Raw genomic sequence first — 20400 nt, forward strand, 5'->3', positions numbered from 1 at the left:
AAAGCCGACCATCGCTAGTATTGTCTATGCTGTTCAAGAAATAGATTATTGGTTGGAGGAAAGCAAATAAGCACACGAAGCCCAGAAGCCTTATAGTGTCGACTAGGCCTTTCGTACCATTACTTTTCAAGTAAAAAACAATGGTGATTAACAACTTCGCAAGCAAGTCCTTATAACCGGCATTTCAACGGTCCGAGCACAGACAATATAGCACTTTAAAGATAGCGCTTGTGGCACTTGTGGCGCTATTGGTGCTTGGTAATCGCCATTGTGTTTGGCTTGAAAAGTAATGATACGAATGGCCTAGTCGAAACTGTATGGCTTCTAGGCTTTGTGTGCTGATGTTCAAGAAATGGATCAATTCTAGCCTTACTATTGATGTATGCATTCACTCCGGGGTCGGCGTCGGAAAGTTTTGTCTCATAGTTGAGTGGATACTTTGCTCTGCATAACCTGGGATCCCTGACAATCCTGTTACTTGCAATGTATCTGTACATTTAAAAAAACAGTTGACAGAGTTGTTGCGGAGCGCAAAGGCCTGACAATTTAAAACAATTACCACAAAAGAAAGGTTCGATTTAACTTTGCAATTATATCCACAGGATCATTATCGTGCCACTAGGAACAAGCCCACACTCTTTGAGCAAAAACATGAAACCTAAAGCCCAGGGCATGTCCACAAAACGAACATGCCCTTGTCATGTCAAAATCGTGAATTCGTGACAGGATTGGGAAAACGAAGAATGTTAAAAGCTAATTAATGGGCAATTTTTGGCTCGCCATTCAAGTTTTAATAAATAGGCGAAATCAAGTAGCGTGCTCTACTGTCCGAAGAGTTCTCAATACCCATACAGGTCCTCTCTCATTGTAACGAGTCCGAAAATTCACCAGTTTGACACCCTTTTTGCAATGCTAGGGGTGTTCAAAATGAGTAAATCAATATATTAGGGTATGTAATTGGACACTTTAGAGGACTCCGACTGATTCTTTGATGGAGAGGGCTTGAAAGCCCAGGAGCCCTCGTTATGCATTGTTTTACCTAGGTCGTCATGTGTGTTGTTCGAACTGAAAGAACGTTTTTTTTCAATAGAAAAACAAGTGCCCGAAAATCGTATTGCAAAAGACATTTCTACCAGTTTGAGCAACACTCATGACAACCCAGGTATAAACAAAGCCAAGCCAGGGCTATGCCGTCAGTATGTGTGGCACGTGTTGTGAGCTGCCCTTTGAATGGAACACTTGTCAGCGAATTGTAGGTTCGGTCAGGTCCCATAGATCAGATTGTTAGAGAATTATCATGACAAGCAAGGTCCCGGGTTCGCATCCTTGTGGGTGTGGCATTCTTATTTTCTCTTTTCAGGCAGTTGACTTCCCCGACTGATCCCCGAGGATGCTTGAAGATCGATGCATTGCTCTTCCCAGAAGGTTTTGAACTATCCTTGTTCATCACATCCAATTTTCGTCATCTGTTATGCTGGTTCTCTTGATTGAGATTCTGAAACTATTTAAACTGCTCTGCCTGTTTAGAATGTAGAGCTTAGTATTTTAGGAGACAAGGATTAGAATTAGAGCTATTTCCTAGAAAACTTACACCCTCTTACTGACAGGGGAGTTGGCCTTTATCAATGCTGGTTTGGGAGCTTGCACATCATTGTGAACCTGATGAAGACAATTTGCCGAAACGTTGAAATGAGAAATGAGTTGAACTATTCCAGTGGAAGAGAGCGTGTGGGTTCTACTCTTAACTGTTTATGAAACTGCAGGAAGCCTGCCCACTTTTAGTTAACTTACAGAGTTTCAGGTACGGTCCCAAAAAGAGCCTCTGGTAAGGTAGCAAGTGTGTTGTTTGCCAAATTCCTGGAAGAATTGAAGACAGCAAAGTACGTTTCATATTGATCACTCAGGGAGAGCTGTGGTAAAGGTAAAGTAAATAACCGTGTCCGTCCCCGAACGGTGGTAGCTTGTGATAATTTGCACCAGTTCCAATTGCGCAAATTTCTCACCCGCCAGATATAGCCCACGTCAAAGAAAAAAGAGATAATGCGACCAACCTTGCAAACAGCTTTTTCACGATGCAGGCACAATGTTACAAAATTGGGATTCTTTATATAAAGAAGGAGAAGGAAAAATGGTACGAATCGATGGTAGCCAAGTCATACTGCAAATAGCTGTAACATTGAGCAGCTCAACACACGATGGTGCAATCGTCAATGCTAGTATCATGTTCAACACAAACCGCAAGTACTTCACATTTCGCAACTCATCTTAACCTGCCTAAAGTCAGTAAGCAGTATCTTTCTTCAGCAACCTTTGGAAATAGGGAGGGACACACGACAGAATATGACCAGGTGGAAGTTTGGGTTCAGTGTCATGATGGACCTATGCACCTCCTCAAAGCTTGTGTGTTGCCATAAATAATTGCACCAATCAAGAGCGTAGAATTGGCAAAGCGGTACCCAGTCCTGCAATTCTTGATCCTTGCCAAACAGTTGGCTTCTTCCTCTGGCTCATTGCCCATAGACATGCTAGTGGGTTGCGATCATTACTATCACATTGTGGGTCCAGACCGCTTGGAACTTCCAGGGGGACTTTTCCTCCTGCAGTTTTCCCTCGACTTTATTATGCACTGTCACAGTACCCGCATCAGGCATGTCAGAGGGTCCATAATGTCTCGCAATACAAAGTTGCAGCGATGAAAATCCCTCTACGGACTTCCAGAAATGGGCAGCAGAAGAGTTCAACATCCCAGACCACGTTGAAAACGCAACCAAACCTCACCCACATTCAAACCATTGCCAAGCTCCTCGACTCTCTATGTCCACGCAGCCTCTACCTGATCGAATATCAAGTGGCACAATCAAGAACGCCACCGTCCTCCGGATTCAAAGTCTCAGCAACCACACAATAAAAAAACGTTGCTCATCAAAAACCAAAAAGAAGAGGTGTTGAAACGCCTGCTTTCTATGTTCATTAATGGTTTAGTTCGTTCTACTCTTTAGTGCTTGTCTTTAGTCTGTGTGCCAGTGGTGTGTCCAGAATCATGTCGAAGCAACCAGGAGAGGCCGCAACTCGCCCTCTCTCCCTCAGCAGCACGAAAACAGATCATGCAAGACTGCTGTGTATACACCATTGGCAGCAGCGAGACTACCCTGAGGTTGTCGACTGATTGGCATCACATAAGCCTAATCTGCTGATCGACAAGCTCAACGTATCCACTGATGAAGACAGTATCATCCAGCATTGTGAAAATTGGACAAGGTTGGACAAGGTACCACCCAGACTACCTTGCAAGCGAATACTCACATTGCTGTATGTATACCTGTCCCTGAGTGTGCTGACACTTATGCTGCTGTTGTTGATTCGCCGTCCATGTACCAGTAGAGACGATTGATGCGTATATCGAAAAAATTGTTGTCACCTGTCAACAACAGACTGTTCTACCTTGCGTGACCTTCTCCTGCAGTACCACGATGTATTTGCTCTTTATTCTAACGACCATGGGTGCTGTGATTTTGTGCCACATGAGATCGACACAGGTGATCATTCGCCTGTCAAACAACAAACTTACCGTGTTCCGTTCCGTCATCGTGAGCAGCTCCAGATTATTATCAATGACCTTCTGCAGAAAGTTGTCATTACTACCTCTGCGAGCCTGTGGGCTTCGTTTGTTGTCCTCCTGCCCAAGAAAGATGGCTCTTTGCGTCTCTGTGTTGACTATCGCCGGTTCAACAAGATCATCACAGCTGACGCATATCCGCTTCCTCGGGTCGACGATACTCTAGATGCGTTCTCCGGCTCTCAGATATTCTCGACACTTGACCTTGCTAGTGTCTACTGGCAAAGCACAATCCGCCCTCAAGACCAAGCTAAGACAGCCTTCGTGACACCACTTGGGTTTTACAAGTTCACAGTTCTTCCTATGGGTTGCTGCAATGGGCATGCCACATTTCAGCGTTTGATGCAAATGATCCTAAATAATCTCCTTATCAGTCATGATCCCGTCTGCCGTGTGTTTTTTGATGACATTGACCTTGAGTCAGCCACTGTTAGCCTTGGCTTGGATGGCCTCCGGTCCGTTTTCACGTGTCTTCGTCGGTACAATCTCAAGCTTCGGCTTGAAAAATGCGCTTTCCTGCAGCCCCACACTAAGTTCCTTGGCGTGGACATCAGTGTTGATGGCATTCACACCTCAGCTTCGAAGGCTCTTGATATAGTTCCCTGGCGTGTGCCGACATCTGTTCGTGAAGTGCGTGGTTTTCTCGGCCTTGATGTTATTACCGGAAATTTGGTCCACACTTCGCGCAAGCTGCCACCCCACTGGCTTCACTCACTGAGAAAAATGCGAAGTTTTCCTGGGCTCCTGCTTGTCAGGCTGCTTTCTGTGTACTTAAAAAAACGCCTGTCATCTGCGCCTGTGCTTGCCCAGCCTGACTACACGTCTGTTGCCGCTCCCTTCATCCTTGATGTTGATGCCAGTGATTTTGGTGTGCGCGGTGTGCTCTCTCAGGTACAAGATGGCCATGAGTGTGTGATTTCCTACGGTAGTGTTATTCTCAACACCGCCCAACGTAACTACTCCACTACAGAGAAGGAACTCCTTGCATTTGTTCAGTTTGCTGATGTGTTCCGCTACTACCTAGGTGGTCGAGCATTTGTTGTGCGCACTGATCATGCTGCTCTCAAGTGGCTCCATTCGCTCAAGGAACCACGCGGTCGTCGTGCCCGTTGGTTAGAACAACTTGCTGAACTCGAGTTCACTGTTATTCATCGCCCTGGCCGTCAACATTACAATGCTGATGCTCGGTCTCGCCGTCCTCCTGAGTCTGTTGCCACCACTGCCCGTCAGTCACCGCCTGACTAGTCGTCTCGAGCCGCACCAGAAGCACCTGCTCCTGCTTGTGATCCTGTACCCACAGTACCAAAACCTGCACCTCAGTCCTGGCTGCAACGCTTTACTGCTGCTGAGCTGCTTGCTGCGCAAAAAGAGGATTCTGATTTGTCGATTGTGTTAGGCTGGCATGACTCTAGTCATGATGTGTTTATTTCTCCCCCTGCACACACATTAACTGCCTCTAGCCTTGCTGCTCGCCGCTATACTTCTGAAATTCATTTGCTTTCCCTACATGATTGTATATTGCATCGCACAGACCCATCTGCTGATTTTGTTTTGCAAATAGCTGTTCTGTTCTCTTTCCAAGCTGATATTTTATCTGCAGTGCACGCCGATGTTTGTGGTGGTCATCTCGGTGCGACAAAAACCATTGACAAGGCCAAATGCCGTTTCTTCTGGCCAGGTATGTCAGCTGATTTGTGAGCATTTGTAGCTAGTTGCCAAGGGTGCATGTCCCGTAAGAGCACCACGTCTGGCCGAGCACCATTGCAGCCCATGCGGGCTTTAATAACTAAATTGTTGCTATGGATCTCGTTGGACCACTTGTTGCAAAAGAAGAATCCACGAGCGGGGTTTGAACCCAGCACCCCTGTCTTTCCGGGACAGTGCCCTATCGATTAGGCTACCGGGGATTACACACACTCATGGGTCCTTCTTGCTACACTGCTCCCCTGCTCCAACAGGCTGTGCCCTCACGCCGTACCTACTCGCGGGAGGTACGATGGGTTCGAGCCATTGCCAGGCGCCAATGTTGCAAAAGAAGGATCCACGAGCGGTTTCTACTTCTAGTCTTACCTTCACCTGAATCTTTCAGTATACTATGAGTTCTGTGCTACCTAAGTTGTCTTTTCGTGCAATATTATTCCCCGAGACTACTAGTTGTGTGAGTCGGAGAGATTGAACCTGGTTTGCCTTGTCACTCGGTCGCGTATTACATTACTGCTCGCTGCTCATGTAATCATGCCTCACTACAACTACACCAAAGACTTATCAGAGGTTTTTTCAAGACTCAGTTTCTTGTTACCATAGATGTGAGAAAGTCCTATTTTTTGTTCAAACAAGTGCACCACAGTTGAGGTAAGTCTAAATGAACAAATTTGACGAAGTGGAAACCATTATTTGTTTGCAGAATACTCACACAGTGTTGAGATTTAGGTTACTTTGAAAAAGACCAGGAGGCAGCGTTGTAAGACTGTTATTCTGAAGATGCCTGGATGAAACAAATCAATAACATAATATACCAAATAATCGGCATGGAGGAAACGAGAGAGTTTGAAAGTGCAGGGCCCTACACTATGCTTAGTTGCTTAGCTCATCCTGAGTGTTTTCAGATCTGATGGAAACATATTTGCAATACAATGATGTAGCCGATCAGTTTTACGGTAACTCTGGAGATGGCGGGACCTCTCTTCTCCCATCTTTTACTCACTGTCTTGGCATTCCTCCCAACGCCGTCTACTCAGACCTTCAACACTGTCACCCTAGCTGTTATTTTGCTCTTCCTTATAGTCCTCTGTTAATGACCTCAGCATTATATTTATACAACAAAGACGCCCATTAAACACTGAAATCTACTCGATCCTTACATTTCCGGCCCATTATGAGCACACCCAAAAACATTCGAACGATAATGCGACGGCCCTATGCTTACGGACCATAGTCACCACACACCAAACAAGTTTGGGCATGGAAACTTATTTTCTCCTGCTGGCTGGATGCCTGTTCAACGGTCTCTTGCTGTCAACGGATCTTTTTACGAAGTCGGTGAGTCTCGAAACGACGGGATACTTGGTCCGTTGTTTCTTGTTGTCTGCTGTGCCGTTGGCAGGCACGTCGACTCTCTAGGCGACATTTCCTACTCTCTGTGTAGGCATTCCTACCGACCCCTTCTGCTCTTAGACATTCCTGGCCAATTAGCAGCACACCCAAAAACATTCTACCGACAATGCGATAATACGACTCCGTCTGCCGCCGCATGTGAGAATCCCGGCACCACCTGTAGCCAATTTGGAGATGACACTGCTCTGATTTCCATAGCGAGAACTCTTGAAGACCGAAACCTACAACAGAGTGTCACAGCAGCTGGAGACTGGCGTCAAAGATGGCACCTGCTAGTTAACACGAAAAAGACAGTCATCCTCCAGTTCTACCAAAATAACCGTCCCCTGAACAGCTACCCCAGATCACCCTCAGGAATAGTCCGCTTACACAAAAACACAAACACCTTTCAGCATCACCTCCATTGGACGGAGCACGTTGAATACGTAGTCAAAAATCACTCAAGTCTATTATTCTTTTTAGACTAAGGTCTACACTCACCAGTGATTCTTTATCTCACAACTATCAGACATACATACTGTTAGGTACCTCCGCCCGTGCAGTATACCCTTTTCGACTAGCTGGCCTGCATGCACCGGACTACGTCATTCTCACCTTTCGTTCCGTTGGCCTGGGTAGCTACTTGCGCACCCATGTTTGCCATAAGTACCCAGGCCCTATATATTGCGTTGCCTCTCTTCAAATCTCTGACTCTCTCAACTTTCTTCAAATAATCGCTCTCTTGAGTCGAGCTCTCTCTAGTCATAATGTACTTGTTGCCTTGCGTTGTGTCAGAATGTCCAACAATGGCGTTCAACATTGGCGCCCGGCTTTTCGCTCGGACCCACGACCCTGCTCCAGAACCCGTCACGTCAATCTCGTCTCGTCCCCAACCTCGTCTCATCTTCAACCTCGTCTTGTCCATGTTACCTCGTCTCATCTTCAACCTCGTCTCGTCCATGTCAACCTCGTCTCTCCTATGCCAACCTCGTCTCGTCTCTATCAACCTCATTTCGTCTATGTCAACCTCGTCTCGTTCAAGCCATGCAGGTCAGCTACCTTTCTCTCTTTCTTTTTTTGAATGCGTTCCTTCTTCGTCAAATATATTTTCGGTTTTTTTTTATTTCGTGAGTTTTTTTAGTGTGTGTGCGCGGGTGTGTTCACAAAATGTTAGTGATTAGAGGTCTTATCATGGTGAACCACGCTCCAATTTTTGATGTTTAGGAGAAGTGCAACTACGCTTTTAGCCATGAAGGCAGTATCAGTAGGTTCCTCGTCACATCTAGTTTCTTATCTTTAGACGTAGAGAAGTACAGAAACAATAACTGTAATGCATGATACTAGTCGCACTGCGACTGGAGTTTTATGTCTTTAGAAAAATCAAATTCTTGTCGCAGGTAACCAGCGGCTCGCCTCTCGCCAATAAAGCACCTTATACCAATGTAAACTATTGGAAGCACACAGAAGGTGTATTATTACTTTGTACTGGCCGTCGTGGATTGATAGCAGTTACTTCCTCCGTATACAAAACGTGCCTTTTTTTAAACGGTGTTTTGAGCAAGAACCTGCTCAATGAACCGCGCCAAAGGCTGTCATCGACAAGCCACATTCATGTCGAGGTAAGTTTAGTTGATTCCGAACCGATTCTCCACGGAAGGCATGCACGTGAGCAAGTTGCCGACAGGAACTCATGAGTCAATTGAAAAAAGCTAACACTTTCTTGCTGGAAACTGACACAGTGACGAAGTGGAGTTCGCGGCTGGAACACAGAATCACGCGGCACTCGCTGCCCTGCAGCTGGCCAGGCTCTTAGGTCTACTTACGGTGTGCGGCCTGCAGCATGAGAACATAAAGCTGCTCCGCCTGCACCGCAGTGCAACCAGCGCAGACTCCGGATCGGAATAGGGCTTGAAAGTGATGACGTCAAAACCGTCAGGGAGTAGTAAGTTGACATCAGATTTCTATTTTTGGATCCACTAAGGTGTGACTTTGCTATTGCCTAAGTATGTGGGTGCATAGCAACCCACTCATGTCGCATGCAGGTGTGACTTTTATTTCGCCACCAGTTGTAACCCCGCCCCCAGTAGCCAAATCAGTCAGTTTCACTGGCTACATCACCATGCTGTGGGTAAGACGGCTTGAAATGTGCTTGGATCCATACAAAAACTGGATCCAAGTGGATCCAGTTTTTAAATTTTTGAAATTGTTGCTATGCTGTGGTGTAGCACTTTCAAGCCCTATGTCGACGACCTGGCTTTTAAATCAGAATATAAAATAAAAGAATCAAGCATCTGCAAACACCACCCAAGCATCACTACTATTACTTGGTCCGACTTATTATAATGTGCGCTTCATTTCAAAACTCAAGCATCTGTACAAAGGAGCACCTGTACAAAAAATTAACCAAGAGGCGGTAGATAGATAACTACTGTGTCGTTTCTTGGCCTGACCTTCTAGTTTTCATCGCTGCTGGTGTCTCAGGGCGCATCTGCAAGTGCGGCAACCTGCAAAACGTCGACATTTTTTTCATCTCCTCCAAGCTACACTGCGCTTCTTTGATTTTTTTCACTCCATAGGCACGGTTTCCACGATCGACTTCGCCTCCTTCTCGTGCAGTGTGACTACCAGAATGGTGGCTGTAGGTGTTTTCACCTGAAGCTCCCACGGTACCTTCAAATCAGGCGAACAAGTAAACCACCGCGCATAAAAAATCACTTCTGACCACCGTGTACCGCGCGCGTACTGAGTCTGATCTGTGTCGACATGTCATGCAGTCAGACCATGCGTGCTCTTCCCTGCCTGTTTCACAAATCCACTGGCCCTGGAGACTGGCGATCTTGTGACGCATCGCGACCGCGGCTCCGCGCGCGGATCCGAGGACTCCGCACCGTATCCGCCGGATAATTCACCCTTCCTGCGCCTCAGTTTTCCAGCCAGGCTGTCGCCTGAAAATCGACCTCAAGGCCGGTTATTTATTTCCATTAACTTCTCGACGATCTCTTCTGTGATCTTGATTCGTCGGCCGCCACATCGTGAACGACTGCGAGAGAGATCAGCAAACTGGACGCAGTGATGCTGGTGCTTTCTGCACGAGTTTCTGGATGACGAGTTTGCTGAAATTCTGCCAAGGAAACATTGATTGCAGCGATTTCAATCTGCCAGGAGGCACTCCAGAACGATCGCCTAGGAGGTTCTGGTACTCCGTGACAATCCCCCATCGCAGCAGGGTGTTGATTTCAGCACCAGGCCTTCTCTGTGTTGCGTGAGAAGCAACAGGAGTCCTCTGAGGACAAAATTTGGATGCAAAATGCTCGAGTCGACTAGGATCCTGAGCCGCTGCCTCCTTTGGAGTCGGAGCCATTTCTTCTTCAACATCACAAATTGACAACTGAATGATAGTGTTAGACAGCTGGAAAGTTTATTCTGTCCTGAGATTTTTCAATTTGTTTGGTTGATGTTCGAAGCGAAACGCACATTTTAATAATTCGGACCAAGTAGTTTGATGACGTATACATTCACCCAAATGCTAAAACCAAAACAAATAAAACAGAACACTCTGAGACAGAATGAAACCGATTGCATCAATGACAAGTCCGTTGATGCTCGTAATCGTGGCATATGAGCCAACATACGGCTATCCGTAACGATGCGATGTCCGCCAATACCGGATCCAATGCGCAGTACGATGCACGTAACCCTTTTAGACTGTGAGCCAAGTGCATGAATTCATGATTTTCGTTCCCACTTTGGGTGTACCGCGATTTTGTTCTTTTAGCATGTGGAGAGACCTAATAGAAGATCATTTTTGATTGTTGTCAGTTTGGGAAGCTTGCAGGGAAGTCAAAATAAGCAATTATCTTAACATACCCCGTTTCCATAGCAACTACATAGCAACTGACATAGCAACATGCTATTTTGAAGGTGTTTCTTACTTTTTTCAGCCGGCAACGGCACTGGACGAAGAAATGTATATCAAGCGTCATTGCAGCTGGGTTAAAATAACTATACGAGCCAAAAATTATAGAATTACGCATAAGTGCATTGTATAAAGTACGTGAACATTTTAAATATTACTCGAAGTGACGATTATTATTATTATAATTATTAAATTTTTGATGCACTGGTAGGTAAGTGCACATGAAATGGTGCCGACAACCACGAAATGCATTTCAGGAATGATAATGTACAGAACAAACAGGTGGCATTCAATATACAAAGCCCAGCAGCAGCGAATTCTCCAGACAACGATTGGAAAAGACCATCAACAACAGCCAGGAGAATCTGGTTTAATCCGGTGCAATGCTCATTTCACCCTCTACATCTCTATAATATATACATTTACAGTATGGCAGAACAATGTTAAAGAAGTTGCTGGATACAGGATTTGTATATTTGCACTCATATAACTGATCAATTTCATTCTTAGGGTACCCCGTAAGAAGACCTTGAGTCTGTGGGGATTGCCCTATCAAAATAATATTATTTTATAAATAATAATAATAATAATAATAATAATCAATGTAACGTTACTTCGTAAGTACTGCTGTATTGCTTCCTAAGTTACATGTATAAGTGCAAAGGGTAGAGCAATGACCGTAACCAGTAACGTTACAGGACCACAGGGGTATACCGGCAGATACAGATCTGTAGTTTATTTGAACTATAATAATAATTATTTTGAAACATTACCCATTGTATGTACAGAACACAAGCGGAAAGATACATGCATATTCATGTTAATCATAGTCTGAAGCACTTCAGTATAAAAGATCGAAACAGTTATTAGCTCTCCGGAGATAAGGTACATTGTATATGTACGTTCTACATGTATTTCTGCTCCAACACTGATTACAAAACCTTTAGTTTAGCTTGACTGATCAGCAGCAAGCATGCTAGCACACTGATATGATGGACATGATGATGTTCGTACTGCCACTGCGCTGCACTAGCACTGCACACAATACTATAGAAACCACGAAAAAACATCGTCATGATGCGGCTGGGTTTGCACCACCGTACATTTTTGCGAGGTCAGTGGTGCAACAGAAGTCCGCTCCAGCTCTTGTGACCTTGGTTCTTGTCGATGGCGGCTATTGATTTGGCCAAAGTAGTTTCTCCCTTCTATTTGGGCATGTTCGTGCCTGATTTGGAAGTGACAACAAGCTGAATTCGTATCTAGTCGAGTAGATGAAACGAACTGGGGAAAAAAATTGCGGTACGCTCGAGGTCGGAACGAAAAATAATTCTAACAGGATTTTTGGTGCCTGGCTCACAGTCTATTTGTTCGCAGAATACTCACACAGTGTAGAGATTTCGGTTACTTTGAAAAAGGCCAGGCCGTAGCGTTGCCAGATTGTTATAACCAAGATTCCTGGATGAAAAAAGACAAATAATCGGCATGGAGATAATGAGCTTGAAAGCGCAGTGCTCTATGCTATCCTTGTTTGCTTAGCTTATCCAGAATGTTACCCGATCTCATGGAACTGTTTTCGCAATACTATGATGTAGCCGATCATTTTTTAGCAACTTGGGAGGCGGCGGGACTGCTCTTCTCCCATATTTTGCTCTCTTTGTAGGCACTCCTGCCGACGCCGTCAACTCCGACCTTCAATACTGTCACTCTACCTGCTGTTTTGCTCTTCCTCATAGTCCTCTGATCTCAGCATTCAATTTATACAACAAAGACGACTATCAAACACAGAAATCTACCCGATCCTTATATTTCTGGCCCATCGGCAGCACACCCAAACAAATTTGAACGATAATGTGACAGCGATATGCCTATTGATCACAGTCACCGCGCACCGAACAAGTTCGGGCATGATAACTTCTTTTCTTCTGCCGACTGGATGCCTGTTCAGCGGTCTCTTGCTGTCGACGCATCTCTTCACAAAGTCGGCGAGTCTCGAAACGACAGGATTTTTTGGAATTCTTTATTCCCACAATGGCACCATCACCAATAAGAGATATGTTTATGAGAAGGTGAGATGCTTTGGGTGGGGCTGTGGGTTATGCAGTTGGAAAGTGATTTACATCACTTTGAATTTTACAAGTAAAGGAGAGGGTGAGCGCTGCAGGAGCAGGTTGAGTTAATCAGCAGTGAGCAGATTTCTTGTTTGAAAGAAGGTCGGGATGAGACGTCACGAATGCTAGGAGGGAGGGCATTGAAGTATTCTAGGGACTTGTACAGTGGGAAGTCTTTACAGCGATCGGTTCTGGTGGGTGGGAGGTGCCAAATGCGTGTGTTTCGAAGGCTATACTGGGCAGTAACTTGAGCGGGGGTGTTGAGCATGCGTATGTGTTGTGGGGTACAATGATTTATGGAGGGTCCAAGAAGGGTGAGCTTCACTTTGCGGCGAGAGAACATTGTCGGCCATTTGAGCAGATGGAGCGGTGTTGAATGATTCAGGGGAGTTTAGAGGGGGAGACGGAGGCAAATTCTGGCCGCCTTGCACTAGATTCGCTCAAGATGGTCATGGGCTGTGATTGAGAGCGGGATGACAGCAATGCATGCATAGTCAATTATAGGCAGGATATATCAGGGGCGTAGCACCCGCTACGACTGGTACGACCATGGCCGTACCACTTTTCGAAAAATGTGGTCCGTCTGGAACGCGAAAAACCGTAATAAAAAAAATCAGGATCAATCGATGCATACATATGTACATGTATGCGCATCAGACTTTGACCATTTTCTAGACTCGTACTCGTAAATCTGTTATGCATCTGCAGTCGTACTGAGTACTGTACTCGACTCGACTGCACACTGCGCCTGAAGTGTGCCAGAAGTTCCCAGAACGCAGGATTTTGTGTCTTTTTTACAAAATTTTCCCGGGGGAGGTCCCCCCCGACCCACCTTCAACACGGCCTTCAGCCGCACCGACCTTTGGTCGTACCACTTCCAAAACCCCTCATACGCCCCTGTATTATGTTCTGTAAATGAGAGAGAGTGATTTTGTGTGTAGAGTTGATTTGAGCCGAAAGAGAATATTAAAAGATTGTACGGCTTTCTTCAGCACAAAGTCAAGGTGGACTGTCCATCTTAGGTCGTGCTGAAAGATGATGCCGAGGTGGGGATGTTGCAGGACATTTCTGAGATGTGCATTGTTGAGCTCTATGCATGGGAGATGGCGAAGGGGGCGATTTCCGGTGTAGAAGGTGAGGACTACCATTTTTGCAGTGTTAATTAGAAGGTGCCAGCGCTCCAACCATCCAGCGGTGGCTGACACGCTGCTCTGCAGTTGCTGTTCGAAGTGTGCGACAGAGCCACCTGGAGCAGACAAGGGCTGTGTCCTCAGTAAACTGGCTTCACCTGGTGCTGGCATTCGCGCAATCGGCAGGCAGGTCGATGGTGTACACCAGAAACAGCAGTGGTCCCAGGACTGAGCCCTGAGGCACTCTGGCCGGGATGGAGATGAGGGCTGATGTTGTTCCCTCAACTCTCACTCGCTGCCTACGCGCAATCAAGTACACCGAGAACCATCACTGCTTCCTGGTGCCACTGTAGTGCTTGAGTTTGGCGATCAGGCCCTGATGCCATACTCGGTCAAAGGATTTGCTCAGATCAAAAAAAGCAAGCTGGAACGTGCTCAGAGTCACGAGCCTCCGAAATTTCATGCACCAGTCGAGTAAGTTGCAGCTCCGTGCCGTGTTTCTCCTTGAATCCGGATTGGTTAGAAGGTAAGTGCGTTGAGATGTGTTTGTAGAGGTGCGAGTGAACAAATTTGTTCTTCTATTTTCGAGGTTGTGCTGAGCAGAGAGATGGTCCGGTAATTTGTTGGCTGGGACAGGTCTCCTGACTTGTGGATGGGGGAGATCGTGGCATCGTTCCAGTCTTGGGGAATTTCTCCTGTTGCAAAGGACAAGTTCAGGAGGGCAGCCAGGGATTCTGATGTTTCTGGTGCTGCGTCTTTGAGGAGACGGGTTGGTAGGAGGTCCGAACCAGGGCTTTCATGTGTGTTGAGACCTTGTAGAAGCATCTGGACCTCTTCTGTCGATGTTGTGATGGTAGTCAGGTTGCAGGTTATGTCAGGCGTTGTGTGCATGGGCGGGGTATTTGGTGAGCAGTTGCTGAGAGATTGCTGGCTCTGGGAAACGAAAAACTCATTCAGGACAGAGGCTTTGTCTGAGGCAGTAGTCACAGTGATGATGGGGTGATGAGATTTGGAAAGGTCCGCTTGGATGGCGTTTTGCTGTTCTTGATAAGGTGATGGAGGTTTGTTCCTTCCGCGGCTGTGCGATGGACAAAGTCAGACTTGCTGTGACGGAGAATTGTGGTTACACTGTTGCGTTGGGCAGTGAAGTGTTGCCAGTCACTTGCCGTGCAGGTAGTTTGGTAGTTGCGGAACTTCTTGATACTTGCTTCGTTTTTTCCTGTGCCTTTTGCAGGCATGTCGACTCTCGAGGCGGCATTTTCTACTCTCTGTGTAGGCAACAGCTTTTCAACTTGGAAGGTTCTAAGTTGTAGAAATAGCATAAGGAGTGCGCATCCAAGATATGCTAGAGCTATTTGCCAGTTAGTTGTAGAACGTCAGTACCGTCGGTCAGTGTCGTGCAATGTTATCGCATGAGCTGATTGTTTAGTAACTGGTGGTGTTAGTGGACATTATACCGCAACATATAATTCCTTGTTCCTTTTTACTTTATATATATATTCAAGAGAGCACTGCATTTCATACAAATCCATTAGAAGCATCGCTTTAACTTTTCAGTCTCCATGACCATCATCAGGAATGAAGTGAGCATGGAAAAAACAGCGCTCACTAGGTACCGTGCTTTGTTTCCTTGTTTTATACCACTGCAAGCTATTCAAGTGCAATGAAGACGTGTGAAGCGTCCTACAAGGTTTTACAACCAGTTTAATATATTTTCGAATTGTGTGCGGAAGCCAGCATCAACGGGTCACAAGACCATCAGAGAACACAGGAGACATCAGTACTGCCGCCGTCTTCTCTGCGATGCCATCGAAGACAAATGCGCAGAGAGAGATTACCGCGGGAGGCGATACAAGCAGTCTAGAGAGCAACTGTGGACGTTTACACAGTCGGACTACCTATTGATCCGTTCTCTTTAACGTGCAGTGGTTACCGAAGAACGAATAAGTTCCAACGCCAGACTAAATCGGAAGATTTCTGGGCTTCGAGAGGCGGATCAACGTGTGGCGGGAACCAACAGCTCACCCCGCGGCCCAGCTCCTGTTGCCGCCGTTGGTGTTGCGTCACCCGGTGGGCATACGACCAGTGCTGAGCCAGTCAATGAGCGGGCGTTGGTGGTGGGCGACTGTGTGTCCGACCAGACAAGGCGTCTGCTGGAACATGGACCTAGCTTTGTCCCGTCGACGGGGAGGCTCACCAAGCAAGAACGAACAGATGTTGAGACATCGGTTGAGAGGATGGCGTTCACCCTCCGGTGGCAACAGCCCCAGCCTCAGGGTGTGGACCTCAAAGAGGAGGACCCACCGCCAGAGATCAGACAGGACAAGAAATTGTGGAAGCTGATGAAGCGTGGCTTTAAGCAGCCCCCACAGATGGACGACAAAGACGAAAGGAACATGGCCAACTTCCGCGACGAGGTGTTACGAGCTTACGACAGACACACACCCTCTAAGCCCAATCTGACGCAGGAGGAGCGGGTGAAGCTGAAGCGACTTCGCACAGACCAAGAAACCATCATCAAACCATCGGATAAAAGTAAAAAAACTCGTTGCTATGAGACAGGAGCTGTATTTGCAGAAAGCAGAAGACATATTATCGAACATGACCATGTATGAGAAAGTAGATTTGACCATAGAGTCCTACGAGACCAAGACACGAGAAGTAATACTGTCAGAGTGCAAGAACATGGATTCAAAACTCCTAAAGTCAATCCTACCAAGCAGTACGAAGTTCCCCGAGTGGTACGGTCTTCCAAAGGACCATAAGCAGAACTTACCATTGCGACCCGTGGTAGCAGCGTGCGACAGCCCAACGACTGGAGTATCTATTGTATTGGAGCGCATCCTACAGCAGCTCATTCAATTTGTCCCGGCCCACCTGGCTAACACGACGGAAGCAATAACCCACATATGTGACGCATGTCCGGGATTGAACGCCCCCGATGGCACCATTGTTATGTCCATGGATGTAGTCGGGTTATATCCGAGCATACCTATTCGGGAGGGCGTTCAGGCAGTGGTGGATATGCTGCAGCAATATTCCCAGCGGATCGACATGTTTGGGCTGAGTGTGAGAGGGGTACGGAATCTGCTGCTGTTTGTTCTCAGCCACAACTATTTCAGATTTGGCCATCAGATCTATCACCAAGTGGACGGGGTTGCAATGGGTAACAATCTTGCACCCCCATTTGCGATTCTATTCATGCATACGGTTGAGGCCAGGCTTCTGCAGGATTCTCCGTTAGTACCGCTCCTCTACAAACGCTACATCGACGATATCCTGCTGCTATGGACCCACGGCAGAGAGAGCTTGATGCGGTTTGTGCAGCATTTCAACTCTGCACACCCAAGTATCAACTTCACATATGAGCTCAGCGAGGTGAGTGGCTCCATAAATTATATGGATATCACAATTATGATCCAGGAAGGCAAGCTGGCATACAAGCTGTACCAGAAGGCATGTGCTAGTGGTCTACTCATTAATTATACTTCGGCAGTTCCCCACCATATCAAATTGGCAGTTGCTTCGTCACAATTCCTAAGAGCTCAGAGGCTCTCATCGAATACCAGAATGCGTGCAGAAAGTGAAGCGATGGTTCATGAGCAATTAAGATTGAACAATTACCCAGAGAAAATCATTGAAGAGGCACGCACTGCCTCCATAAGGCCAAAGCGTCGTCGCCATGCCAACCCATGCTGCGCATTTCTAAAGCTTCCATATAAGTCAGATAAAGGACATCAAGCAGTGAATAAAGCAATCAGAAAGTATAAAATTCCGGTTAGAGTCGTATATGAGCACACTGCTAGCCTGAGGCGCACATTGTGTCGCTCCGCCCTCGTTCCTCCTCTATGTGTCAAGGCTGCAAATCCGCTACAACAGAAAAAGAGAGGTCGCCCAAAGGGGCCATGTATCTCGTGTATATCCGGGGGACAGGATGTATGTATGCAGAAGAATGTTGTATATCAGCTGAAGTGCAAAGAATGTCCGGAACAATATGTTGGTGAGACTGGCCGCTTTCTGGAAACTCGCCTGGAGGAACATAATGGTGAGGCAAGACGCCAGGAACTCGACAAGCCATGGGGCCAACATTTTCGCACCACTCACCCTGGATGTAAGCTTAACTATGGGCAAAGTGCATTCTCTGCAGTTGAAGTAATAGGAAGAGAGCCTGATCGAGCCCGTCGAAAACTGCGCGAGGCGATTGAGATTCGTGATGCCAAGCCCCATGTGAACATAAGCACCGGATGGGATTTGTTGTGAATTTTCTCAGCTTCCCCTGCTGCTACTTCAATATCACTGAATAATTATAATATGAGGCGGGTCACTCAAAACCATTCTATTCCTGATGCCTCGTCGCGTCCCTGGTGGTAACAGTTTGGCATGGAAGTTTTAACCTCATAGTGCATTGACTCATGGGGCTCCGTGCTCCCCTCCTAGATCCTGTGCTAGAATTAACACCATAATTATTTGGCATGTACCCTCACTTCGTAGAGCACAACGGCGCGCTCTTCTTCTCCATGATGTGCACAGTTGCACCTTCTCTCTCTCCCCCCCCCCCCCCCCCCTCTGTATAGAGGTGACATAACTCGCATCATTTTATTTTTTGGCGCTACACTCTGTGCAACGCCATTCACAGAGCACAATGCACGCTACCTTTTGCTGCTTCTCCTCCGTGATGTGCTAGTTGCGCCTTTTTCTCTCTCTCTGTCATACTAGGTGACATAATTCGCATCTTTTTTGGCGCTACACTCTGCGTATATACTGCTCTTGTGTGGCTTCCACGGTATTCGTTTTTATTACCTGATGATGGCCAAGAGCCGAAACGTTGTAAAATAACGGAACTGGTTCGGATGTGATATGCAGCGCTATGGGAATGGGTGTGTCCACCCGAATTCTTTTCACAGTTTAATATAGTTAGAATAAAATGAGAAGGAGCGTGAGAATGGAGCAGCTGGTGATTATTCATAACGCGTGTCGTATGAACTTATGCAGTGGATCTGAGAATGGTAGCAGTAGATGAATGTGGCAGGTGTGTGTGCACGTGGACAAAAAAACTGGTTGTTTTAGTTATTCTTACTATGTTACGATGTTCCACTGATGATAGGAATATTTTGGAATATTTTATTCTAGTAATTGTTTTATATGGTTATGAGTGCAAAATTGGGTTTTTTTCTCTTCAAAAATCTGATGCTTCAAGGTTCCATTGATTGTTACACAGCTTTGTTGGGTTCCTGACTGGTGTTAACCCTGCTGGCCTACTCGTCATGTGTTCAACAGTTGTGGCCCCGCATACTGTGTTTCATTGTCTCCTTTTTACATTGCTTTACATTTAGTTTCCCTAGTGTTTCTGTCTTCTTCACTTTGTTTGGGCTTTAGCTCTTTTTCCATCCTCAGGAGAGGATGTCTTTTTTTTGCCGGGGGATAGTCTTATACATGCTGTTGAACCATGCTTCACACTGTTTAACTGCTTTGTACACACTGCATTGTATCGCTGACACGTGCACCTTTTTTGCTGATGAAAACAACACATTTGTGCTGATGAGTGCACCACTTTTGTGCTGATGAGGGCACCAATTTCCTGAATATGATTACTTTGTCAATTGTCCAGTCGTCTCCTCAGAGCAGGAACTGAAGGATATACCCTCTCTCCCCCTCTGGATTGGTTTGGATTGGTTTGGATTGGTTTATTCAGTTTAATGTCGAATAACAAACAGGCAGTGTTGCCATATTACATGAGATCGAATAAAGTTACAGGCACACAAATGTAAGGAAAAGATTAAAGGAAAAAAATAGAGTAGGATAGAGTAGGATAGAGTAGGACATCAGAGGAAAGATTGCATAATTATTTGATCAGAGAGCAAAGTTAGTCCGTGAACTTTCCGGTGGGGTAAGAGAGCAGTCAGGAATTGACTTGGTTTCTTCAGTGATCGTATAGATAGAGGCACCGTGTTCCAGAGAGCGGGACATTGACATGAAGGGCTGTGCGCGGGAAAAGACGCAGGGGAACATCTGTGCTCTTCGTTCGATGGGTGTGTGACAGAAGTGTAACGAGGTCATGAAGAAGCACACTACAGTTATTATGAATTGCAAGAAAGGTTAGCAGGAGGAGTTTGCGGCAATACGTTGATTGCAGGATCTGAATGCTGAGGCGTTCATAAAGAGGGGCAGTCGCAGACAGGAAGGGAGCAGAGCAGACAACACGCACAGCTCGCTTGATAAGTTTCTCAAGACCATCACGTTGTGCAGAGGAAAGGGAAGAGGAAAAGCTGTTGCATGCATATTGGAATGTGGGTAAAATTATACATCTCAAGTAGGTTGAGCGGCATGGCATTAGAAGGCACTGGCTGTGGCGGAAGAGAATTGTGTTTTTCGACTATTCAGGATTAGGTTGCGCTCACCAAGCCAGTTGCTGAGATAGGTGATGGCTGAAGACAGGTTGTTTGACGGCACTACCTTGTCCTTCCTGCTATCGTGTAGCGTGATGTCGTCCGCGAAATGGGTTACCTGGACGGCAAACTGATCCAATTCACAGGCTAC

The 20400-nt window shown here is 46.3% G+C and overlaps 1 protein-coding gene across 5 annotated transcripts in view; it reads right to left on the reverse strand.

Annotated features, from left to right (window-relative positions):
* The window catches only part of LOC135825798 (sushi, von Willebrand factor type A, EGF and pentraxin domain-containing protein 1-like), a 579302-nt gene that overhangs the window by 260986 nt on the left and 297916 nt on the right, over window positions 1-20400 (reverse strand). For 4 of the 5 annotated variants that reach the window (XM_065338424.1, XM_065338423.1, XM_065338420.1 and 1 more), the window contains 3 exons: window positions 12009-12080; window positions 6030-6101; window positions 1792-1857 (listed from right to left, as the gene is read on the reverse strand). In XM_065338424.1, coding sequence (XP_065194496.1) covers window positions 1792-1857; window positions 6030-6101; window positions 12009-12080 — 210 coding nt within the window. The remainder of the gene's footprint in view (window positions 1-1791; window positions 1858-6029; window positions 6102-12008; window positions 12081-20400) is intronic. The other variant, XM_065338421.1, reaches the window with a different exon arrangement.

This window comes from Sycon ciliatum, chromosome 10 (genome assembly GCF_964019385.1).
Source record: "Sycon ciliatum chromosome 10, ocSycCili1.1, whole genome shotgun sequence".
In the NCBI taxonomy this organism is placed as follows: domain Eukaryota; kingdom Metazoa; phylum Porifera; class Calcarea; order Leucosolenida; family Sycettidae; genus Sycon; species Sycon ciliatum.